The sequence below is a fragment of the Nothobranchius furzeri genome, chromosome 11, assembly GCF_043380555.1.
Source record: "Nothobranchius furzeri strain GRZ-AD chromosome 11, NfurGRZ-RIMD1, whole genome shotgun sequence".
In the NCBI taxonomy this organism is placed as follows: Eukaryota; Metazoa; Chordata; class Actinopteri; order Cyprinodontiformes; family Nothobranchiidae; genus Nothobranchius; species Nothobranchius furzeri.
The window spans coordinates 38768461-38794620 of record NC_091751.1 but is presented as its reverse complement, the minus strand read 5'-3'; the positions used below and the strand labels follow the sequence as shown (position 1 = coordinate 38794620).

Here is a 26160-nt window from a genome sequence, read left to right as displayed (position 1 = left end):
CAAAATCTTACGTGTGTTATCAATAGGCATAAGAAAATAGTGTGATTTGAATTGTGTTTTATTAACCCTCTGGGGTCCATGGACGCGTATACGCGTCTTTTGAACAGGTCTGATTTGGGACGCTGTAGCAGCAAGACTCCGCCTCCCTGAGTTTCGGTTTCAATTCAGCTTTAAAAAGGAGATTACAAATTACACCTCAGTTTTTAAATTTTGTTAATAGGCAACGTAAAAGCGGAGTTGTGGGCTCGACACACGGGAGGCGACAAATGACCGCGATCAGCAAAATTTGTCGCTGTCGCTTTTATTACCTGACACACGGCAGCGCGCATGTCTCATTGAAAATGAATGGAGGAGAGGCGATTTCGCCTCCCGTGCGTCGAGCCCATTATGCTAAACTAAAAAAAATGACCTATTTTTAGACAATCTTGTCAAAGCAGCAGTTTAGTAATCCGTGAGAGGGAATGTGCTTGTGAACATAAAAAACCCACAAAAACATGAGATCCTTTTGCTGTTGGTGGAAGTCTCACATATTCAATTGATGAAAAGTATCATTATGTAGCTGAGAGAGAGAGGAAGGCTGCACGAGTAACGAGATGTGCGTAAAAAGTAGCCGCTTCGCGTGGAAAGGAGTGGCGCGAACGGAGTAACAACAAACAATTAGACAGATATGGACGGTAAACTTCATATTTTGGAGCGATCCGGACAGATATATTGTCTCTGCAGTTTAGTAGGCTTTTATTAGTCTTTAATAAAGGATGATGAGAAGGATAAATGTCCACCAGGCAGTTCAGATAGTACGGCTGTTTTTTGAACTGGAAGCAGAGGAAGTGGACGGAGACTCACAGCCGGAGGATGATGATGACGATGTGGCAAATCCACAGGTCTGTCTTCGCTCATGTTCGCACTTTCACGCCACGCCCCTTGTCTTCTACTACGTTCGCGTCTCACAACAACACAATAGGCGCACCGCACCACAGGGTGCAGCGTACATTTTGGAGAAAATTTAAGACTTTTAGGTGCGCCTTATGGTCGTGAAAATATGGTATTTCAACTTTTTGGGATTGCGTCGCTGGGTCGCCTGTGCACGACCCGTGCACGAGCGCAGAATTTCACACGCACGTTTTTCGCGTTTCGTTTAGTAGGAGGGAGACCCGTGATTATCGCTCTTCTTTTATTATTCATTATTGCTTTTATTACGCATGTCTCATTGAAAATGAATGGAGGAGAGGCGATATCGCCTCCCGTGTGTCAAGCCCATAAGGCTGGTAACACCTAGACCCCCCAGTCCACCCCTGACCTGGTGGGTATTGTATTGTGTAAAGTATTACTATTGGGGCTGTCAGTCGATTAAAAAAATAAAACTAATAATCGCACAACTTTCTGTAATCAATCGCAATTTATCTGATCATTAGCATGGCTGCTCTTACTTTTTTCCAACTTTATATTTCTCAATGAAAAAAAAAGTTGTTACACACTCCATGGAAACTTTCAGAGAATCCACAAATAGTGGCTTTCAAATGGTTTTATTACTTTTTGCAAGTTTAGAAAAGAAGTAGATGAGACAGCATGTCTGATTAGTTTTTCATCTGATAATATTAGAACATGTCAGATATGTCTGAGGGGCTTTTACAAACACTGTATAACTAATACTCCTGGACAGGGTTTGGATTACACAGAGGCTTCTGGGGAGCCCAGTTATAGGGGTGGGGGGTGTTCCGTTTAGCCTTGGCCCCCAGAATGCCTTGAAACAGCCCAGTGTGTGACTGAGTTTTGAAGGTTAACTGAATTGTATCAGATGTATAAATATTACATGTGTATACCTTATCGTTTTATACAGGTAAAAATGTGTAGTGGAGATAAATCTACCTACATTTAACTTTTCCAACACTGTTTTGTTTTCTTGTTTTTATTTAACCATTTCCTGTCCTGTCTGTCTCTCATCTTCCTGCATCTCCTCTAAACTCTCCAGAAAAACTGCTGCCTGGATTCTTACTTTTTCACCTCATCAGTTACTTCTGAGCAGATCAAAGGGATCTCCTGACCGCAAAGCGAGAGCGCGTTTCAATGCTGCGTCAGTGAGGTGAAATCACGGCAGCACAGGTGATGAGCTCTGCAGTAGCAGAGCGCTTCAGGCACAAATAAGACAGAAAGTAGAGAACATGTGTGGACATGAACGATCGTGTTAATAGTTTTTGGTTGTGCCACTTTGAGAATGGACCGTGCACTGGACGCGCAGAACCGGACATTTTCATCAATACGTGCCCCCCACCCCCAAAGAGAGTGAAAAGTGAATATGTCCGAGGAAAAGAGGACGTATGGTCACCCTAGTTTACATTATCTGAGGACAAAGAAGCACGTTTTTTTTAACGATGTGACCTGAGAGTGAGAATATTCTCTCACAAGGCACTGTGGTTGCAGCCGGGGTTGACAGGTACTTGCATGCAACAGGTGCCAGTCTGAATGTGCTTCTTCTCTCTTCAACCACCATGCTAATGGACAGTCTCCAAAATCCATTTTGGGCTCTGCTTTGTACCAATCTAGACAGCGCTCCATGGACAGCATTGTCCATGCTAGCAAGATAGCATGCTAGCAGGCTTTTCCTCTCCTCCCTTTCTGCTGCGGTTGCTTCTAATCATTTCCAGCAGGTCAGACACCAGCATAGCGCAATGCTGACCCCTCCTTCAGAGACGCTCACGAGTTTGAGGTGTCGGATTACGTAAAATTTAAAAAACTGCATTAATCACGTTTTTTAATGCATTAAACATTTCACATTAACTAAATTAACACTTTATTTTTCACAGCACTAATTACTATAAACAGATAAATAAGAATTCAATAAAAATAAACATTTAAAGTCTAAAGGAACATTTGTTCTCAATTTTCTTGTATGATAGCCATTTTTTTACATGCAAGTGCTGTCAGAGATGTTTCTAGTGGAGCGTATTCGACAAAAGACCCAACACCTCTGAAATCAATGTTAATGTCCAATAAAGCTTCAAATTTTGTGATTTGACATTTAAGATTGAAGAAAACTGTCAATAATTTAGGCACAAAAAAAGTTTTCTTTTGGATCACATTTCCCATGTCAAACATAAAGAAAGGTCGTGTAGGCGAGGTAAAAAGTTGCATACCTCATGGTTTTCAGCCAACATACAAGAGTTTGTTTGTCAGTCCAGATAATCACAGGAAAGACCTGGAAGCCTCAGCCACAGCTCACCTGGACGGACATCACGGTTTTTAATATTAGAAGCTGTGATGATGCTAAACCGGATCGGATCCGGCCAGATTCACAAACCGTTTTAGGAAGTGATCTAGTTCTGGCTTAGATAATAATGTGATACATGCAGGGTCTGATCCAGAACAGGCCGAGCAGTTCCAGGACAGACCACAGGGACAGCCTGGCACTGTTCAGTCACACACCCAAAGCCAATCAAACACCAAATTCTTAACATTTCCAACGAACATGCTGAAAACTCGTCCAAAGGATTCCGGTCTAAACAACTTCAAGCTTACAGCGGGCTCCGCCTCTGCCTTCTGCTGATGTTTCCCACCGAAAATTAACCAGATCAGATTTCCGACATTTTATTTATTTTTTAAACCTGACAACTTGACATTTAAATCCCTCTTTTACGGCCTGATAAATCGTTTTACGGGATAACATCCGTCTTATCGGGGCGTCGAACACCAAGTAAGTGTGGGAGAACTTGTGGTTTTAGTGCTGAATTGCATCCAGCTGACCAGCCAGGAATTTGATTGCGTGTATGAAATCATCTGATGCCAGAAAACACTAATCACGATGGGCCTTTTTTACTCAGGGGCAGCGATTCAAGTTGAAAACATGACAGGAAGATACTCACCGGCTGAATGTGTCCGAATATGTCGAGGCTTTTGGGACAAACGGGCAACGTTTTCTGCAAGTCAGAAGTTTAAAAAAAAGAAGAAACACGACGACGCAGCGCGAGCCACAGAAAAGGAGCCAACTAGAACATTAACGGTGGCCACGGCTAGTTATTCCAGTTAGTTTCATAATGAAACACGATGGATGACAAAAACCGGTGTCTGGTTGGTGTCCAGCCCGTCAAACGGCGCTTCCAGTCGGTAAAAACTCTGTATTTTTCTGTCGTTGTCCTGAAACTAGAGGTGGAAACCAAAGTGCTACTGTTGGGGGTTAACAACTTTGCTGTGAAAGACGCGATCTGATTGGTCAGCCACGGCCACCAATCACCTGTGGCGAGTCCTGGGATCGTGACGTCGCGTGCCACAAGGGATGGGACGAGACGTGATTGGTTGACACTGTTAGCAAGGTTAGCTTTAGCTGACAGCTAATTTTACATATTAGTTTAACTACCTCGATTTGTAACACGAGTTGTTTGTTTCACAGCGCTGTAGTTGAACCTGCCAGCACCTCTGGCCAGTTTCGTTTCAGTTCCTCATATTTATGCATTTTAAACTAGTTTAATCTTCAAAAAATGTCAGCTATATCGATTTACTTTGCATTTCTTCGCTTATTTTTCAAAATAAACAAATTGTTACACATTTGAGATTAGCCACATGAAAAGGAGCAAAATGTACTTTGTTTAAATCAGATTTCACAGCGAGGAAAAAGGGAATACAAGGGAATGTCACCTCTGTAAGCAGGAATAAACAAAGACCAATAAAACCAACTTCTGTGTTGTTAAAAAAATTGAAACTTGACCTGCTTACATTAACTGTTTAATATCATTTTAACGTTGAATACAAAACTTTAACATAAACATTTACTACATGTGAGCAAAAACTACAAATTCTAACAATTTTATTCCTTTAAATTTAGTTTCTTGAGCTTCATTGGTTTAATGATTAAATAGTTGCCTGACTAATAATCTGAAAATCCCAAAGTATTTGTTTACCTCTCAGGAACAAAGTCCCAAATTCATCAGTAAATTAAGACACATATACAAAAGAATAACAGCACCACCACCTCATAATGGGGTCAAATGTTTTGAAGGTTTATTCAATAAATAATTACAGAAAAGATTGCCTGAACATGTGGCAAAAATGAACAAAAGGCACTTTGAAACAGTTTTTTTCTTTTAAACTATGACAAAAAAATTAGGATGCAGGCATTTTTCTCTTTATCACTAATCATGATTGTTTAGTATAAAACGTTTGATCGAGAAAACATAAAAAGACAGATGGTGGAATTACTGACAGAGAGAGGAAAGTTGATGCTCTTCCAGTTTGTAATCCACAGGTAAAACAAAAATCTAGCTACAGAAAAAGGAATATTTGGTACGGCTGATTAGAAATGAAGAACCTGAGTTTGTTTTTAAATTAAGGAAATAAAACCTGGAACTGAAGCAGTAATTCTCCTGTAAATGGGTGTCCTTTCACTTTAAAAGGCAGTTCTGGAAACCTAAGTCACTCAGGAGAAACTAAAGACCTACCACCACCAATTCCTCCTGTCTGGCTAATTCATGTATGGCTTTATAGAAAACCTTGAACAACCTGAACACATTTCACAGCTGCCAGCTTAGCAACAACACACTACGCTCCAAAAGAGGCGTTTAAAAAGAGCGATCACTAATCCTCCCATGTGAGAAAAACACAGCGAGATCTTTGGTCAGAAGGCAGATCAATAGGAAGGACTTTGATCGCCCGTTTCCTTTTTTCTTCCCCAAATGTCGACTGACTGCCTCTAACTGAACCGAGAAAACCATAAACTCCTCATTAACGTCTGATTCAGCCCTCCACACAACACTGTTAGCTTTTATGTAAAACAATAAAAAGGCACAGCTGGGTTCTCATGATCAGGCAGGGTCAAATTACAAAAGCACATTCTTTCACTTTCCACTCAAAACTTTACACAGATGATGCATAGGAGATCAGAACACATTAGTAAAACAAACAGTGGCAAAATGCATCGGCGACTAAAACATCAACGTGAGCATAAAAAAATACACCACCCTCCAATCCCATTTTCTTCTCCATACAGTGTTGTCACAGCAAGAGCAAAGCTCCGTCATTTGCCCTCGTACTTTGGGTTGACGACAGTCGTTACGGCGCTTTTGTAGATCGGATTCTCGCCCTGAAACACACAGAAGAGCAGCGACAGTGAGTTAATCAGACAAAAAAAGCAGGAGGAGCCTCCAGGAGCCAGTGGCCTTCAGCTGGAGGAGAAACACGGGTCTAACACGTTTGACGGGCTGGACCTCCGCTCTGAAAGCTTCAGTGCTTTGTCCTCTGGAGATCGTTGATTCCAAAGGACAGAAAAACTGGTGTTAAAGTTCAAATCCTTGGAAATAAACCTCCTCTGTGCAGCACTGTGTGCGTGTGGGCAGGTCCTGCTGAACAGCTTCTTCTGAGAGAACGTGTATAAAATCTACTCTTTAGTTTTAGAGATATTATTCACTTTTGTTGGATTTTAAAACAAACGTAGACTTTCAGTCGTTTGTAGATCACTGCTTTGGTTTTAATGTTTACGGTCAAAGGGCATAGTGTCATCAGAGCCAGGAGCTGTCTGCGATGGCTGGTATGGCTGTGTAGTAGTTGTGTAGTTTTAACATGTGGACAGCGAGCGGCAGCATAACAGCTGGGGGACTGGCCACTCCCACAATCAAACGGAGAATAAAGAAAGCCACACTAGGCTCCTTTCTGCTCAAACCGCTTCGTCCTCCGGACGAACTACATGTTAGAGCTACACACGGTCAGAATCATTTAAACAGACAAGATGGGTCAAACTTAGCTGTTTAGACCAGCAGCTTTGGGTTATACACCATCAACAATAAGTGAAGGAGAAAGCACGACACTCGCTCACATTAAACTTTAAAAACCATGTTTAGCTTCTCTGGTAGCTTGTACCTGAGCTGTGAAGCTCGTTTCATTTGTAGAAACATCATTTCATCCAGATATCAGGACTTAGGGGCTTTTTTACTTCTGGAGTTGAAATGTTTGTAGCATACGTAGCTCAGTTAAAAGTTATTGTTGATTAAAAGCTACATTTCCAACATTTTTGAGACACATTTTTGGTGTGTTTGTATCAAAAAACGTTGATCTAGAAGCAGACAAAGAGGTATTTTGGACTCTAATCTGAGCTTTCATCCAGATTTCTGGCTGTAGGGTTTTCCAGGTTTTGTTTACACCTGGAGATTCCAGGCATCAGCTGGCCGGGTCTAAACTACAGCTTTACTCACCGTGTCCCAGATGGCGTTCATCTTCTCCTTCTCAAACTTGGCGAATTCTCTGCGGTCGTGGATGATCATGAGCAGCTTCCAGATGAGCAGCAGGGCGAGTCCGATCATCACAATTCCCGCTACGACTCCGGCCACGATGGGGATGATGTCAGGTCCCGCCGGGCACTCTGGGACACACAAACATCCATTACAACCATTTCCTTAACCCCTCGGAAACAACCAGTCCTCTTCTCGTGTTTCATGAAGAATTTTGTTTGTAAAGAAGTTGAAGAAACATTTGAAATCTTCCTCAGACTCTAACCATTTATAAAAACTGGACCGATCAGTTAACCGTACCCGGCTTCTCCAGCACATGGACCTGCTTCGTATCATCCTCCTGGACTGCCAGGGTGAAATAGAACCAGCAGTCGTTTTCGTCTCGCTCCTTGCAGATGGCTCGAGGGATGGGCTCATCGGTGGGCTGGGGCAGGCGTTCCCGTTCAGTCACTTTTTCCAGCTTGTACTTTGTGCATTCTTGCTGACACGTGTCCTTCTTCTCACCGGTCTTGAAGGCTAAACACTGAACACAATCCCTGAGGAGAAGAGTGTGAAGGCTCAGTTCAGACTGGACAATATATAGAGTTTTTAAAAATGATCGATATGTTTCCAAACAAGACACAGGAAGACCCAGTAAAGTTAACCGATATAAACCTGTAGTGACATTTGTAAAGGACGCGTCGTCTCTAGACGTAGACAGCTTCACATTTGTGCTGGGTGCTTCTGGTACACGAGCAAATCCATAAACAGCAACCATTTAATCCCCGACCGGAACTAACTAAAGTTAAAATTGTGTTTACTTCCTGCACACTCTTCTTCTGCTGCTGTTTATGTGATTGTTATTTTCTCTGTGGTGACACCTGCTGTTCGTTTCAGGTACTGCAGGATCAATCAAGCGTTAACATTAACATGGTTCCAATAGCAGAAAAAGAAAACTGCCATTAATGACCTCATTTTTATACACAAACTCCAAAACTACATGCATGTTACTGCTTTTATTACACACAACTGCTGTGATAGAGACAGCAGGGCAAATTTCAAGGCTGTCGTCCAAAAGTGCTGCTGGCAGAATAAAACCCCTTTGGAGTCCAGCTGAAGTTAAACCATTAACCCTCTCAGGCTCAAAATAAGTTTTGATAAAAGGACGAACAACTAAGTCCTTCAGGGTACTTCTGAGTTAAAAAATGCTCATGAAATACGTATGTGGAGTAACCAGTCGGTCGGTTTTAACGTTGCATCTGCAACGCCTGCCTCCAGAGGGTTATAGTGGTTTAATTTGCTGTTTAAGTCCTTTTGTTTCCTGATGTAAGACATATTAACACAACTGCTGCATCTTTAATTAAATGTTAACATATATTAGAAATGGCCTGAATCACATGCAGACTCACTTGTGCTCAGTGCAAACACCTGGACAGGTGGGGCAGAGTTCGCAGGTCGGCCCTTGAAACTTTGAGTCTGAGCATTTGCAGACTCCACACTCACATTTTCCCCGGCCGTTACATTCCTGCCCGTTCTTAGCGAGGCAGGTGGAGCTGTCCATGGAGCACTCACAAGCGTTGCCCGTGTAGTTGGCATCACAGATGCACTTCCTGCACTCGCAGCGACCATGTCCTGATAAAACCGACAAAGATGGGATTATTATTTAGTTCAGAGCCGTTTAGCGGTGGGGGTGTCCGTCTTCGTGCCTCACCTCCACAGAGCTTGTTGTTGGAGCGGTCACAGTTGAAGTTGTCACAATCACAGTACTTTCCGCTGTAAACCTCTGCAGGGTTTTCACGCTTCTTGCAGATGCAGGTACCACAGACGCATTCCCCGTTGTTGCTGCAGATGTCTGTGCCGTTGTCTTTTCGACAGTTTGCGTCCATGTCGTTGGTCTGTACTTCATCTTGGCTGCATTCACAGAACTGACCGATTTGTCCCTCGTTGCACCTGAAGCAGAAGGTAAAGAAGGTTGGCCAGTTTCGTCACCGGCTTCTTTAAATCCAACATTCTTCCCTTTTCCAAACAGGAAGCCCACAGACGGTCCTGATTTAATGTCTCGGGATGAAAACTCACTTGCAGGCTCCACACTCCAAGGTCCCGCTGCCCTTGTTGCATTCAGGACTGTTGGGCACTCCCGTCGCCGCACAGTCACAGTCGCAGATAAAATTCAGAACCACCTCCACAAACTCACTGAATCCCGGAAGTTTTATGTTGATGGTTTCAGGTTTCCCGTTTGATGGACACTTCTGGGATGTAACGGAAATTTCAAACTCGACCTGAATACCCAGAGAGTTCACAAGATCAGTTACAAGTTTTGAGACGCCAAACGAGCCGAGTGACACAATTAATGAAGAAATCCTTGTTACCTCGTCTCCGATGGAGATGTTGGAGCACTTCCTGCCGTTGTCGCCCGTTCCCACCACATTGTTCTTACAGAAGGATTTATAGGACAGAAAAACTCCTTCTGGCAGCTTGGTGTTCTCCAGAATGACCTCCGACGACAGAGACTACCCAAACACAAACCACAGGTTAGCCTTGTTCCTTAAAGGGTAGAAATCTCACCCTTCTCAGCTTTTAAAAACACAAGTTACAATAAAGTATGTGTGAATATAGATTACAGCAAAAAATAAGGTGTCATCCTAATTTAGGCAGATTTTTCTTCTTCCTATATTTTATTTTGGGGGATTATAGATCTCTAGTTTAGATTAACAACCATGTCATATTTAGAAATAATAGAACAAAACTGCAGTTAGTTGATATAATTATAACTTTTGCATCATCATTGTTTGTGTCACCATCAGGTTTTTCTTTACAGTAAAAGGCTAAATTAAATCATCTATAACTTTCTAAACAATCCATCCATCCATTTTCAGCTGCTTATCCGCAGTTTGGTCGCGGGGGCAGCAGCCTAAGCGGGGAGGCCCAGACGTCCCTCTCTCCAGCCACTTGGACCAGCTCGTCCGGGGGAATCCCAAGGCGTACCTGACCATCCGAGAGACATAGTCCCTCCACCGTGTCCTGGATCTCCCTTGGGTCTCCTCCTGGTTGGACGCACCCAGAAAACCTCACCAGGGAGGCGACCAGGAGGCATCCTGACCAGATGCCCGAGCCACCTCACCTGGCTCCTCTAGACGTGGAGGAGCAGCGAATCTACTCCGATCCCCTCCCGGATGACTGAACTTCTCACCCTATCTCTAAGTGACAGCCCAGCCACCCTGCGGAGAAAACTCATTTCGGCCGCTTGTATCTGTGATCTCGTTCTTTCGGTCACTACCCAAAGCTCATGACCATAAGTGAGGGTAGGAACGTAGATCGACCGGTAAATCGAGAGCTTCGCCTTCTGACTCAGCTCTCTCTTCACCATGACAGACCGGTACAACGCACGCATCACTGCAGATGCAGCACCAATCCACCTATCGATCTCACGCTCCAGTTTTCCCTCACTTGTGAACAAGACCCCGAGATACTTAAACTCCTCCACTTGGGGCAGGACCTCATCCCTGACTCAGAGAAGGCTTAAAATGGTAAAACCAACTTAAACCAGTGATTTTCTGTCTGCAAGACGAGGTTTTTTGTTTTTTAGTACAGTAGCTCTGAACAAATCAATAAAACTTTTTTACCGTCCCATAGCGGAGAAATTCAGGGGCACCAGCAGTATGTTAGACTAACGTAATAATAATAAAATCTAGAAAGCCCCTGATGAATTTAGCTACTTTCAGAATTATTTCTCCCAGTCTTATCCAATCAGAGAGCTGGATTTTCCAGCCTTGCGTTGACGGCAGCTGAATCTGAAGTAGATATTAGCAGAGATACGAACGTCTTGACAACAGATGAAAACGTGAGGTAAATGTGAAAACGGTCATACTCGGTGATAAGATTGTGCAGCTCTATTAGATTAATAAAGATCGGTCCTGATTAACTGTACAGATGAAATACGAAGATGTTTTCTTACATTGTAGGCATCAATAATCAGTTTGATCACGTTGCTGGAGTTGGACGACAAAGTGCCAACAGCTGACTTGGGAATAAGATTCTTGAGCTCCTGAAACAGCAGAAGGAGAACTGAACACATCTGATCCATTCATTGTTACACAAAGTAGCCTGAGCAGAGTGGTTTACCTTGTAAACGGGCTGGAACTCCTCGGTCACAGCAAAGATGGTCTGGATGTTGTGATCGCCCAGTTTCTGAACCAGATGAGCGATGGAAGGATAATCCTAAAGAACAATTCGACTCATAAGAACACGAGTGTGGGAGGAGACCAGTCAACTGAACCTTTACAAATAGTCTGCGTTTTCAGTTTTAGCTCCAAACAACCATAAAAACAAAGATTAATCCAATTATTTTATAAACACGCTTTTATTTTGCTTTCTGAGTAACGTGCACTTCCACAGGAGAACACACGTTTATAACACCCATACACTCTGCAGTGCACGTTCCAGACCGTTTTATCCTTCTGAAGCTTCTGAAAAACACATTATTGTGACTTCCTGTTTGAACATCTGGGCTTCCTGGTCACATGACCCTGTGTTATGTTTGTACCTGAACTGAACTGATCTGCTCTGCTCTGGTTACTACCTACACCAACTTGTATATAGCAGCCGTTTCTCTATGTATTGCTACTTTATATTATCATGTTATCATGATTATTTTCTTACTTCCTATTTTTTCTTATCTCTTTCTTTTATCTTCCTTTTTGCACCAAGTACTGCAGCCATTTCCAAATTCAATACAAGTTTATAAATAAAGCGCCAAATCACGACAAGTCATCTCAAGGCACTTCACATAGTGAACAGGTCAGTTCATTAAGCCAATCAGTAAAAAGTTTCCTACACAAGGAACCCAGCAGGTTGCATCGCGTCACTGACTAGTGTTAAGAGTCTTTACAGCAATCCTCATACTAAGCAAGCATTTAACACACACACACACACACACACACACACACACACACACACACACACACACACACACACACACACACACACACACACACACACACACACACACACACACACACACACACACACACACACACACACACACACACACACGATTCCGTAGCAGCTTTTCTCTGCTTTCACAGCAGCACAGCTGATTCATGGTTTATTTACATGATTAATTAAGAGGAACTAGTTGGAGTGTGAACATGTCTCTGTTGATTCCGATGTGATAAAAGTCATGTTGGTCTCTTAACGTTTTCTCGGATTAGTTTCGATCACCTTCAGCAGCACAACTCTGCTGTGTGCCGGGGGAAATGGGTCTGCCGTCTCTTTAACATGTCAACTTTGTATTGTGCTTCCCAATCTTCGGGTTTTGACTAAAATAATCTTCTTGATTGTGTTTTTTTTCTTCGTCATTGATAAGAAATAAGTTTCAATAGATAAGAAAAGGACTCACATAATAGTGGCTCATGGTGTAAAAGTTGTTCTCCAGATGGCACTTCCCATCGTTGGGCAGCACGATGCCTCCCAGTTTGCCGTCCCCAGCAAAGTGGAAACCAGCATCAGTGGAAAACACGAGCAGACGAGTCACGTTCCTCCAGCCGATTTGTTCCTGTGATTAAAATTCTCGTTTAGAGAGAAACAGGACCGCACTGGTGGGACACTGGAGGACATGACTCACCTCGCACACCGCCACCTGCATGATGGCGTCGAACCCCCCCTCTGGAGAATCCAGATTCCCGGAGATCTGCTGCTGGCTGACCAGATTGTTGAACTTGTCTCCGTCGTCTGTCAGGTTCAGGACGTTCTTGTAGCTGAAGGGGCTAGTGCAGTTCTGGTTCCCCGAGCAGGGGTTGAGCAGCTTGGCTGGCGTGGTGCTGATGTAAGGCATCACCGTCTTCTCGACAAAGGAGCCGAAACCTCAAGGGACCAAAAGAGAGGACGTGATGTCAGGATGACAGGTGTATTCCATCCACGGAACATTTTAGGTTATCAGGTCAAGTTTTTCCTCACCGATTCGGAAGTCTGACGTGATTTTCTTCATTTCCTTCATCAGGTCAGTGCCAAGGTTCTTGACGTTTTCCAAATCATCTTTCATGGAGAAGGAGAGGTCCATCAGGTAGTAAAGATCGATGGGATAGTCCTCCGCTCGCTTAAATTTCAGCTTAAAGGTCTGCGGCTCACCTGAGACAGAAGTGACAACCCATTTAAAGTGTTGTCTGTAAAAGGTTAAGTTTGGAAGTTGAAGTGAAAAATTCTCTAAAAACAAAAGAAAAAACATATTTTTAATAAGAAATGTTTTAAAATGAATAATAATAAACGAGTATTTAAAAGTAATTAATTAAATAAATGAACCCATGACTGATTTATGATCAAAATACCTGAAATAAAACAACAACCAGTAAACTAAAACGACTTCACTAGCCGTAGAGAGCAGCTCGAAGCAGATTTAGTGGATCAGAAAACAAAATGCTCACCAGATCGGAGCTTCAGGGAGAGTTTCTGAGGTTGGATCTGAGTGATCTCATTGAGCTTGGGTTTGACGTTGCCCACGCGAACGGTAACCGGTTTGTTCTTGAGGATTGTGACCTCACCACGGGGGTTCTCAATCTTCACCTCGTCACATTTCCTTTCCTTCAGGCTCTTCAAATCATCGCAGCGAGCAGACTTGGACTCGCCCACTTGGAGGAACTTCTGGATGAGAAAGAAAACAAGAGGCTGTGAGAAAGCAGGATTATAATCTAATCCATATTCGTAACATTTCAAGGATTTTAGAACAAATCAAACAAAGATTTGTTTCTCTTTAGCCTCCGGAGATAAATAGCTTGTGATTTTATGCATTTGGTTTATTTAATATTTTACTTTCATCACTCCTTAAAGCCACAGGTCTTTCTACACAAGAGCATGGTTGCTTTTTAATTAATTTAAAATAAATAAGAGGTGATGTCACAGCATTTTTTTCTTAATTAACTTTAAGATGGGCGTCTGTCAGCAGGACGTGTCCAGACTCCGGGGCTTAGTGCAGCATGGAGACACGCCGAAACCCATCATCTAAAAGGGTTTTATTTACTACGCACGTCACGACGGGTTCAGATGTCTTCCTGCTTAAAAAATGTTTTAATGGGAAAAAATAAACACATTTATGCTGAAAACATCTGCAGAAAATCACATTTGTATATTTTTTAATCAGCAGGAAAGAAAAAAAATGAAGAAACCACCAGACAAACGGAGCTTCTGTAAATTGGAGGCACATGAAACCCAACAAGACGCAGCAGAGGGAGAACTGTAGACAAAGAGCTCAGTCAGAACTAAAACGTCAGTTTGACTCAAATCTTTTATAAATCACGTTTCTCCTTGTTCCTCTCAAACCAGGTGAAAGCAGACGAACCCGGCCGAGCTGGTGGAGGGCTCAGAGAAAACAGAATCAAAGCCAACATCATTCCTTCAGAGAAAGGAGTCGGGTGCTGTTCGGTTGTTTCAACATATCAGAGAAAAACAACCAAAAAAGGAAGAAGGAATCAAACAGCAGCTGTGATTGGATGGTGGTTTCAGCGGGTTGGGAGCGTTCATCTTTCACATTCAGGCAGGATCCAACAGGAACGGAAAATATAAATGAGAATATATTTCGTGTGACGAGCTGCAGGGGAAAACTAACCAATCAGAGCCCAGGTATCCGTCCTGTTTGTTGCCACTGATTTACTAAAAACCAGTAACAGTTTAAACTCAGTCCTCTGAATACCTCCTATGAAAAACAGTCAACTGAAACAATAAGAGCATGATGTTTTAGGTGAAAACAGGATAGTTACGTGAGGGTTTTCCAGACCCCTAAGGTGAGGTTTTACTATATAAACAATCGTTTCACGTCCTTGTCCAGCAAAAGTAAAACATGTTACAGCTTCAAGCATTTTCCTTATTTTGTGAACCAACTAAACATTTTCAAGAATTTCACACAGGAAATAAATACTAGGATGACTCATAAAATCTAATAATTTGCCTCCTTTTTAGAATAAATTGATGAAGATGACACTTTATTGACACTGTTATCCGTTTTAAATCAACCTGACTTCTGTATGCCGCTTCAGGGACATCTTATTTTGAGGCACAGCCCAGCAGAGATATAAGATGATGCTTACTTCATCGGAACACCATCCACACGTCTCTGAGACTTGGATACACTCCCCACATGACTGCGCGTTGGCCGCGGTGCAAATGCTCACATCTGAAAACAGAAGAGTTCTTCTGAGCCAAAAACCAACAGCAGAGTTTTCCATTTGCTCACTAATTCAAACCAGCTTCAGTAAGAAAAGAGTGAGTCATGCTGGGAAAAGCTCCAGGCAGATGACCAAGTGATGACTGGAAATAACCCCAACATGGTCACAAAGCAGTAACTACTCCACCACTAACATGTTATAAAGTCGTTTCTACCACGTAATAGACTTTAAACTAGGTGTGTGTGTGTTTCTTACCGTGCTGAGCCCGGCTGACACACAGGACCGCTGATAGAGCCGCTATAAAAACAAGCTGTAGATTCATCTGTGAAGATAAAAAAAAATCACTTATTAGAAAAATGGTCTCGCTTTAAGACGATTCATCCTCTAACATCTGGATTCAGTTCATAAACACAGCAGCTGCAAATCAAAGCAACTTCAGACCATAATAAAACATTTATAAAAAAGGACTTCAGCCACATCATCTTCTCCACTTCAGCAGCATCTCAGCGGTCCGCAAATGTTGACGTCAAAGTTATGAGAGAAGACGCTCGCTTAGACCTGGAATTTAACCAAATCCGTATGCATGAGGCTCTTGAGACGGGTTTGGTTTACGGACGACTCCTCGAGACGCCTAGGATGCAACTGCAACTATTTCCTTTTGCTGCAATTTAGCCACAAAGTTTTTTCATCTGTTCACATTTTATTCCTATTTTCTTCAAAGTTTGTTCACTGACCCAGTCTTACTCATTAATATTCATGATATGCAAACATCTCGCCTCTGATTGGCTAACAGCAATGGGACTCTTCTGCTGCCTTTGTTCACTCTTCCTTCATGGGTAAAAATATATCCACGTTAGCATGTTCTGCCATGTTGTGCAGTTGCTATTGCTAACGGTTAGCCTCTAGCTGAAACACACTCAGTTGTTTCCTTCCCATGGGCGGTCCCAAGTCCTGCTGGGCGGGACCATGAATATTAATTTCCTTGTACTGCAGACGAGACTGGCTTTTTCTGACCTGATCGTTTTCTTGTCCATCTCCTTTCTGCAGCTAATTCCGGTGATGGGGGTGGGGTGGGGGGGCATTTTTTACGTTCCGCATACGCAGCTCTCTCAGATCATAATTTTAAAAAGTCAAGACAGGTCTGAGAAGACTTTGACACGTGCAACGACTAACAAATTGTTTTGAAAGGGAGAAAGTAGGTAAAATATTATTTATATAATATTTATTTATTTTACATAGGTAAAAAAAACAAGATGGAACATTGATGAGAAAATGATCACAGTAGGAGATAAATGTGTGACATTATAAAAATAAAGCTAAAGGTTTAACACACACTTGAAACACAGAAGGCCTGGTTGAACAAAGAGGATTTCAGCTGTTTATCTGAAAACATCTGCAGAGTCAGAGACAGAGTTTGGGAGGGCAGACTGTTCCACATCTGGGAGCTCCTTGGTTCTCAGTCTAGTATGTGGAACAGCACAGTAGTGAAGCGTAAAAGTGAAGCCCTGTGCCCCTCCGTCACCATCAGTCCCAGCTCAGAGATTTGTGGACTTTAGAGGTTAAAAATATCTTTTTTTGTGTTCGTCGAGCTCTTAGTTGAGGTAAAAATGATCAGCAAGATTCAACCGAGAGAGGAGGACAGTTGCTGTGGAAAAATGTAAATAAATAAATATATAAATGGCTTGACTAACTGAAAATGAATCCAACAGCAGGCGTGTAATGACTCAAACAGATGAGCTACAGCAGCTTTAAATCAAGATGGCTGACAGGACAAAAAGAAGGGAGGAAAGAACTGCGGTTCTTTACGAAGTCTTGTGATTCCTGTCTACCAGAATCAGCCCAACATTTCCCAACAGCAGCAACAAAAGAACTGAAGGAAGCACAGAACCTGGATCTGGTCTGCTTTGGTCACCAGGTGGGACCTTTCTGTTTCCTGGCGGCCATATTTGGTCTGATAGTAATATCTGCTTCTACCCACAATCCCACTGACACATTTCCTTGACTGGCTGTAAAACCCGTGCCCCAGTTGGAGTCATGCAGGAAATATTCTGCTGATAACAGCTGAGCTGAGTCAGCATGCACGTCCCTGAATAACTGAATATTTCAGTGTTTATATTTTAGGGTTCTGGTCCAGTAAGAAAGAAAATAAACTAACAGGCTTTGCTGCGGAGGGCTTTCATCAAACACTTCCTGTAAAAAGTGGCCTTGCAACAAAATGAAGCTGAACGCTTCCTTTAAGCGCTGAAATCATTGCATAGGTGTAAAAAGCGACCATGATGGAGGGAAAATGCAAAAACAGGAGACAGATGTGAAGCCGTTCTGGTTACTAAATCCCACTAAATAACCCTCAGAACTCAAATGAAATAGTTACAGAATGAAATCTGACATCAGAAGAAGCGGTGACAGAGAAACAGGCAACAAGCCAACAGAAAGCATAATTAAATTCAGACCGACCCCGGCCCTCGAGCATTTCTGCACCATCAACCCCCCCAAACATTCCTGAACGCCAGCTTTGTTTACAGCTCGTGGGTTTGCCCTCGACTGGCTGGAAGGAAGTCAGAGCCTCCATTAGTCTGAGAAAAAAGCCTCTGTGGCCCTAATCTCTGATCATAAATACAGACATTCTGAACAATTCACTAAAAGCACTTTAGATACAGAGATGATGGAAACAAAGCAGCACTCGGGTCGCGTTGGTTTGTCTTTTTTAAATCACGACTAAAAAAGAATCTCAAATGTAATCACAAGCTGAGAGCCAACGCCATCAGCACCAGTAGAGCTGTAAATGTACCTGGCTGGTCAGAAACGTCTGATAAGGTCTGAGCAAGAAGCTTAATGTGAGACCAGGTGAGCAGGTGTGTTGCACCAGGACACACTAGTACGTTATGCATCTTTATAATGGAAGATTTGATCCAGATCACCATTGGACACCGTCTTTACGCAGTTACCTACAAATTATTTCCCCATGGATTAACTGGTTTTCAGATTACATGTAATTATTAACCTGAGTTGTTTTAGTAAATCTTTTTGGGACCAAACAGAAACTTTAGTCTGATCATCAGCGACGGAGATCAGAACCGAGTGTTTATAGGAACAAGAAGAAACCGGGTCTGATTGTGACTTTGTATGGTCAGGACTCAAGAGGCCAGATGACAACCTTTCATGATAAATCACTTCTGTTTATAGCAGCCAGAGTTGCTCTGATCCTCTACGTATGACCTCCCTGGTCCAACGACCAGACAGAACCAGGACCACACTCACAACCCCAAAATGAGTCACTTCTACCCTGATAAAGACAAATAACACGGCTATTCCCGATAAAATATGACAAAGGTGAGGCTGATGCTAGCTCAACTAACATTCTCCCAGAATTAACACAACTTCACTTCAAATAACTAACCCTAACCCTAACTCGGCGTTCACTCTGCAGGTCTTGATGCTCAATTCAAACATTTTCATTAACTAAATCAATTTCTTCCCTGTGGTCATTCACATTAGAGGTGAAACAGCAAACACACTCCAGTGTGAACGGTTCACGGCGCTAAAGCGGCCCATGTGCCCAGAAGAAGACGAGATATCAGACACAACGGGTGGTGTTTACGCAGGTTAAGATGGAGGCTACAGATGTTAGGGTTTGGCATTTCCAGCAGAGACAAAAGTTTAACAGATTGAAATACATTTTGCTCTGTGGCTCTTGACTCTCCTCAGATACTGTAGCCACGTTTGTATCTGCTCTAGAAATGCACTTGAACGCAGCCCAGTTATGATATAATCCTTCAAGTTTGGCCTGAACAGAATTATCACCCCAAATATTATCACCCCAGATGATCAAGTCCAAAACCGCTGACTGGCTCCGTCTCTAGCATCCGCCATGCTTGGTTAAGCGTTTGCCTCCTCGGGGGGAGAAAAGACCATTTTAACCCGAAGTGTCCGTTCAGCCTACTTATGAGATTACCTGGGTGAGATTGGGTTAAAAGTTTGATTTGATGAACAGCTTTATATTATCAACACATCTCAAAAGTTCAGAAGATTCCACAGCGTGACAAACATCTACCTGTAGGTTGCATCATGTAATAAACGCTACTGCAGATGTTTTATGCAGACGAGGTGACATGAGAGCAGACTTGCATAACACCTGTTGACTTCCCAGAGCTGCTGTGTGGGTTTGACTCGACGTAAACAAGAGAGCTGCTGAATTAGTGAATCATAACTTCCTCTGATCAAACTGATCATTAAAAATAAGAAAGCTCAGAGTCCGGTGCAGACTCAAGATAAAATCCTGAGTTTAGCACCACCAGGACTAAAGTCTGGTGAACAAGAGGGTTTATTGTCTCACCTTTCTGAACCTTGTTGCTTCAGACACAAAGTGTTAATAAAACACACCTGAGTGTTCAGCATTCATGACAAAGTCCAGTGTTTCCCCTAGGAATTTTTCCAGCTGTGGCGGTGGGGCCAGCGGGGGGGGGGGGGGGATTATGACACGTCTCTAAACAAAGTAAAATGTTCTAGTGCAGAGAGCAGACAACCCATAGAAGCACTGATTTGATCTAATTTCAGAGAAAAATAGAACAGGTTAGATGCACCTAATAAATAAAATTACTAACATAAACTCAGGAATCTGTTTCTTTGCTTCATTGTTCTGGTGCTGAGAATATCACTAATGCGGATCAAAGGAGATACACAGATAAATGCACCTCTTATTTATTATTTGGAGACTACATTTACTGCAGCTGGCAAAGGCAGAGATCGTTTCTATTGATACACGGAGTTTACAGAATCATTTTAAATGTTAATAGGAGAAGACTGCAGGAGGGAGCGCTAAAATACAGGGGTTCCCCAGCAAAAACAAGAAACTTTAAGAGTCTGACGAAACCCGCTGGTTTTCCATCAGACAGTCACGGGGCAGCTCCAACGACCCAGTGGCTGTGCTGGGTCAATGTTATCGAGCTCAGTCCGGCTCGGCCGTGAACGAGTCGAGGCGGCGTCGTGCTCTGCTTAAGAAGAGGTGTTATTTTCCCGCTTCAGAAGAAGCGTCCAATGTGTTTTTACGCTTTCTTCGAGACATGTCACGTCGCTAAGTTGTTAGCGCCGCGCGCTAACACGTCAATAGTGCAACGTAGCCTTCTGGAGGTTTTAAGGGTTCAGATGAAAACACCCGACCTCTCAGGCTGCTCACACATCGATCTTAAGTTGTCGCTGTTGCGCTCACGCCGTAATACAGTATTAGATGCGGTTAAAGTCAGACATGAAAAAATAAATAAATTTTACATGAATAAGTGATGCTTAGCCTGGTGGGAGGAGAACCTGGCCTAATAAGCACGGGAGGAAACCCTGTCAAGATCGTCAACACTCGTTTATCTTAATGCTATTGAAACATGTAAACCAAAAAGCATTATATTCACTGCTACCTTTCTAATTTTAAACTCAGTAACTTATGCTGTAACTTCACCTTGCCCTGCCTCCTCCTCCTTGCTGCCGCCGGCTGTGATCACAAGCGACAACATAGTAGTTCCCGCTGCTTCTTCGGGAAACAGCGCCAACAAAAACAAAAAAACTTGGGATCTTGTAGGCGTGGCGGTGGGATTTCAGCCGTGGCGGGCCGCCACGGCTACGCCTATGTAAGGGAAACCCTGAAGTCCAGGTTCAGAAAGTCCTCAGGTGTGAAAACGGTTCCTGCTGCTGTTAAACATTATTCTAGATGGAGGTGTGACCTCGTTGACTAAATGAATAAGATGGAGTAACAACTTTAATATTATAAATATGAAACCATAAAAGTCGTTGCAGAGAAGTAAATGCACAAGAACAAAGCGCCAGAAACCAGAGAGACTCTTGCTGGTTTCCGTTTTTCCAGCAGTGGCTATATTCATACTTTAATAGGTTAACCACACATCACCACCAACTGGGTGGTGGGTCACAGTTTTCTTCTACTGAAAGCAGAAGTGCGCTCTGTTCTCACACCAACAGTCTTATCTTGTGATGCTGTGACCCACGGCATCCACTGCAAATAAATCATCTTACAGCTTATCAGAGCCATTACCAACATCATTCTGTAATAAATGTTTATAAAACTCAAACATGTGAGACAGATCAAGTATAAAATCACCAACATTGTATTATTTAAACACCACAGCATGACTCTTCCTGCCATTCTGCCACTAACACGCCCAGATGGTGACGCTCACCCTAGCAGGCTGCTGATGGATCGGGAAACCACGCTCACTTCTGGACGCAAACACAGGAAGACTGAAGGAGACCCAGCAGACACATGAAATACCTCCAACCTCAAGCCTAAACCTGTAAAAATGAACCACCAGCCTAAAAATCTCCAGAACAACAGCCCTACCCTGCTGTCATTTGTTCTCGGATGCTACCTTAAAGAGCAAGTCACCCCCAAATCAACTTTTTTTCCTGATAAACTATATAAATGTGTGTCTAATCGTGCTGCAGACACATGTAGTCAATAGTTTTGCACTTTAGTGCATTTATGTTAAAATTTTAATTTTCTGCCTAAAACTATCAGTGTTGTGCCGTTAACAGGTAAAAACTTTGGACTGCATTTGAATTTAAATCTGCCATCGGTATTGGCTAAGAGATACCCTAGAACGGTAGCTGGTACATTATGATGTCACAATGTTGTTGTGAGCCTGTGTGTGTGTGTGTGTGTGTGTGTGTGTGTGTGTGTGTGTGTGTGTGTGTGTGTGTGTGTGTGCGTGCGTGCGTGCGTGAGAGCGGTTCTGCCCTCTTGGTCTGCTAGGTAATAGCATTTGTTGCATTTTTCAAACAGTAAGTGGGAGTGGAGTAATACTCTGGTAGGGGGTGACTTGCTCTTTAAGGATCATAATCAACAAACTAAAGCTGCTGCTTGGCAATGTTTTCATGGACCACAAGACCCGTTTGAAGACCCGTTTGTTGGTGCATCTTTAGGTCTGAAGATTTTAGTGGCAAAGCAATTATAAACAAGTGCTGGTCAAAGTGTTTAAAGTTACACAGGTTAAAACAAACGTTTGTGTAAAGATCCATAAAAACCAGTAGGCACAACTCACAAATAAACTGTACAAAAAAAGAGAATCAATCCTGTTTTTATAAATGAAACTAGTTTCAAAACTTAAGATAAAATGTCAGAACATTAAATCAGACCGCCAAGAAAAGGCTTTTTTGATTGTAGAAGGAAATGTAGGACTTGTTTTTGGTGTCCAAGAGAAAAACCCAATCAAACCCTCAAAAAGATGAAACAATGGATTCCTGCTCACGTTTTAATGTGAACTTTGACTTCACAGCGACAGCAATCCTTTTAATTTGTGTGAAAATAAACTCTTATTACAACAGAAATATGATTCAGTCATTTGTTTGGAAAGTTACTCTTAACACTTCCCTAAACATCAAAAACTTATGACAATGTTGGATTAGTGGGATTAACATCTTCTCTTTTCTTTTCTTAGATTTACACAAGCCCCCACAATGCGGCTCAAAAATTGACTCCAACCCGGAAGTACCATAAATTGCAGTTCCACCCTCATCCTCTGGGGGCTGGTGTCAGAAGCGAGCAAATCCTCATCGACTCCCATGTTAAAAATACCAATTTCACAGCAGAAATAGACATGTTTACAGACTGGTAACAAAACATGTTTTTGGTTAAAATGATCTAGTTTACACTCATGACAACTCTGAGGGGGGTGAATTTTTTTCTCACTCTTCTGTTTAAGTGTATTAAAAGCCTAAAATTCTGTATAATTAATGAGCATCAGACCCACGTGACCGCAGAGCTAGCTCCGTGGAAAGGTCTCAATAGAGCCTCGGTCTGGCTTGGAAACTGCTCAGGGATTTTGAGTCTCTGTGTTTGTGTATTCTTTTTTGGATATTATTTGTGCAATTGTTGGACAAAATGACTTGCTGTGGCATTAATTGCACTAATAGAGCGTCCAAGGAGTCTCCAATTCATTTTTTGGTAAGTAAAATTATATTTATGTATTTTAGGTCACTGCCGAGCTGAGCTTAGATTTTAACATGTACTGTTTAACCATGAAATTTAAATGTAATAGGGTAAAACCCAGTGCATTTAACATAATGCTGCACTTTAGAAAATGGGTTGAAATATAACATGTTGGTGGAGCTGGGTTCCGACTATCGGCTTGTGGAGCTCTCAGGAGACCGATGTTTTCCACCCGTTTCTCCCCTCCCCGCATCTCTGTCTGCTGCGCGGGCTGCCGGCTTGTGGAGCTCTGGGATGGAAACCTTTCCACCCGGTTCTCCACAGCGGCAGCTCTGCGCATCTCAGATCGCAGCGGTGCTTGTCTGCTGTGCGGCTGCCGGCTTGTGGAGCTCTCCAAGACCTCTGTGTTCCACCCGGTTTTACCCAGCGGTCAGCCCGGCGTATCTCTGACTCAGAAGCTCTGGTGTTGTGCACAGTTAACTCCGGTTGTAGCTAGGTTGCTACCTCCATTAGCTTAGCTCCCACCTCCGCGTTAGCTTTGGGTTAGCTTCAGGTTAGCTTGTAGCTAGTTCGACCGGGTGTCGTCAGTTGATCCCAGCCTTACAGCCCCACCCTCAGCTCCACCTCTCTTCCCTTTTGTGGAATTGTCTGGGCTTGACGGAACCTGTGACACGGTCAAAATGGCGGTGGTGGCCACCTCCCATTTTAGTACAAAAACGTATTATTGGAGCCTATGGAAATGAATTGTCCAGTATATATGTCAATGGATTTACATAACTCAGATTAAGTGTGAAACAAAGGGGTCGGAAAAACACCAGAAATGTTCTCTACTGGCCCAAAACAAGCAGCTAGATGCCTAAGAAAATTCAAACCGGTTAAACGATGTGGTTCTCCCAACAGCGACACAGTTTCAGGTCTGAACCCAAAACTCAGCGCTCCCAGAAGTCTCTGATTCACAAACAGTCAGTGTTGTGTAGCGTAGCCCAGGTCTCTGGACTGGACAGGAAGCTTCACCCCAGCCAAACACTCCCTGCCCTAAGCAGCATAATAAAGTAACTAAGGGAAGTGACTCAGTGGGTTACAGTCTGCAGATGAGTCCTCTCCTCATGTCTGTAATTACCCAGCCTGGGTAGCATTATCTGGACCAAATCAGAGACATCTGTGTCCTTTTACGTCTCAATACAACGCCACAGCTTGTCATTATGATGCTGCAACTCCTGAAACAAGAACTTCACATGCTCAAGTTTAACTCTAGTTTATTTAAACCCACTAAAGAGAAAAAACAATACCCTCAGGCTACAATTCTTCTGCAGGAGCTCACTGAGGCAGACAAGACCCATCCTGCTCAGGATTTCTGAATCACAGTTGCAGGCAAGGCTCAACAAGAGGTTTTCTGGTTAGCCCAAGTGGTCATGCTTTAGGATCTCCTGGCCTTGCTGAGTTCCTGACCACAGTTTACACATGTAGGCTGACCACAGCAGTCCAGCTCAGGGCAGCTTTTGGGAGATTTAAAAGTTACAGGTGGGTTTTTAAAGGCATTGATCAAGTGAAATACAACTCTTGGCTTATTAACTCCTAAGATGTTCTAAATGTGATCATAACCTGGTAATTAAGAGACTTTAGCTAACATTTAAGATCATGAAGGGAAATTGTAGACATCAAATCAACTGGGAGCCCTCTCAGAAGCACTAGTTATTAAAAGTTCTTAGACATGCTTATTAAAATAGCACTGAAAATATAAAGGTGTCTATTATTTTATCCCAAACTGGAACAAAACGCAACAAAAGTGCTGAGAGGCGATTTTAACGCAGTAAGAATGCAAATAAACGTGACGTTAAAGAACATCAAAAACATTAAAACCAACCAAATGAGCTTGTTTGGCTCTGGTTAGTTTACACAGAGCTAACGTTAACCAGTCCTGGGTTCTCTGAGGGGCTACTTTGGCCTACTTTAGTCCTAAACCCAAACTCACCAGCTAACAGCTTATTTGGGATTAAAGACGTAACATGTCGTACTCGATACTTGCTTTAAACTCCCACTTACTAACTACCGAGGGTAAACTTAAGTGACTTTCGAGCGCAAGTTAGTTGTCGTTAATCCACACCCAAAGTTTGCGCCTCAAGTCAGGCATTCTTTTTCTCGTTCACGATCGTTTGAGTCGCTCTGTTGATGTGAAACTGCTTAAATGTGGGTTGAAACCACACGGCTTACCTTAAGCTGATGCTTTAAATGCGTTTCTGAAGCTTTAGAGCAACATCAGGAACAAAAAGTGTCCTTTCTAACGGTTAAAAACGAGCTAAAACTGTTGCCGCTTTGTCTGACCAGTGAAACCGCACCGCTTAAATTTCTTATCCGATTAAACCACGGGTGGAGCTGGCATGTCTTATTCCAGCTCTGTCACGGATCAGATACAAATCCGGGAACCGAGATGGGTCAGAACACGTTACAGCTCGACTTCAATGCGTGATGGGTCGTTTTTGTGCCCCACTTCAGCAAACCTCTCATTCTTATTCAAACCCCGCCCACACATGGAGAACTGCGGCAAGCAAAGGCACTGAGAACAAACACACCAGAGAGTGATGAACCCGTTTTCACCTCGGATGTGGCAAAAAAAATTCATGTTAACAAATGCGCATGCGCACTTTACGCTTTAGAACTCAATATTTCGTTTTTCGTGTTACCTGCAGTCATTTGCATAATTTGGTATCTATTGAGCATTTGTGAAACAAAATCATGAATGCAAAGTTAATTTGAGATAAGAATCGTTTAATGTTTGTAAATAATTTTTATTTGAGAAGAATCTTTGTCTGTTTATACCAAACCTAACATCACAGTAAAGGACTTTACTTAAAGAGCAAGTCACCCCCAAATCAACTTTTTTCCCCAATAAACT

At 42.7% G+C, this 26160-nt stretch overlaps 2 protein-coding genes across 3 annotated transcripts in view; both read right to left on the bottom strand.

Moving 5' to 3' along the window:
* The window catches only part of LOC107383440 (enhancer of polycomb homolog 1), a 72751-nt gene extending 67946 nt beyond the window's left edge, over positions 1 to 4805 (bottom strand). The window contains exons 1-2 of one of the 2 annotated variants that reach the window (XM_054743350.2): positions 3858 to 4805; positions 3132 to 3217 (exon numbers count right to left, since the gene is read on the bottom strand). The gene's annotated coding sequence lies outside the window, so the exon portion shown is untranslated. The remainder of the gene's footprint in view (positions 1 to 3131; positions 3218 to 3857) is intronic. The other variant, XM_015956050.3, reaches the window with a different exon arrangement.
* A 162-nt stretch (positions 4806 to 4967) lies between these two features.
* Positions 4968 to 25808, bottom strand: LOC107383442 (integrin beta-1). Its single transcript, XM_015956051.3, has 16 exons — positions 25479 to 25808; positions 15596 to 15662; positions 15263 to 15348; positions 13607 to 13823; positions 13143 to 13313; positions 12811 to 13049; positions 12586 to 12741; positions 11310 to 11405; positions 11143 to 11232; positions 9557 to 9697; positions 9264 to 9466; positions 8899 to 9137; positions 8597 to 8819; positions 7509 to 7744; positions 7173 to 7339; positions 4968 to 6067 (listed from the first exon to the last, which is right to left on the bottom strand). The coding sequence occupies exons 2-16, from the start codon at positions 15660 to 15662 to the stop codon at positions 6002 to 6004; spliced, it is 2397 nt and encodes a 798-aa protein (XP_015811537.1). The 5' UTR covers positions 25479 to 25808; the 3' UTR covers positions 4968 to 6001.
* Positions 25809 to 26160: the final 352 nt, after the last annotated feature.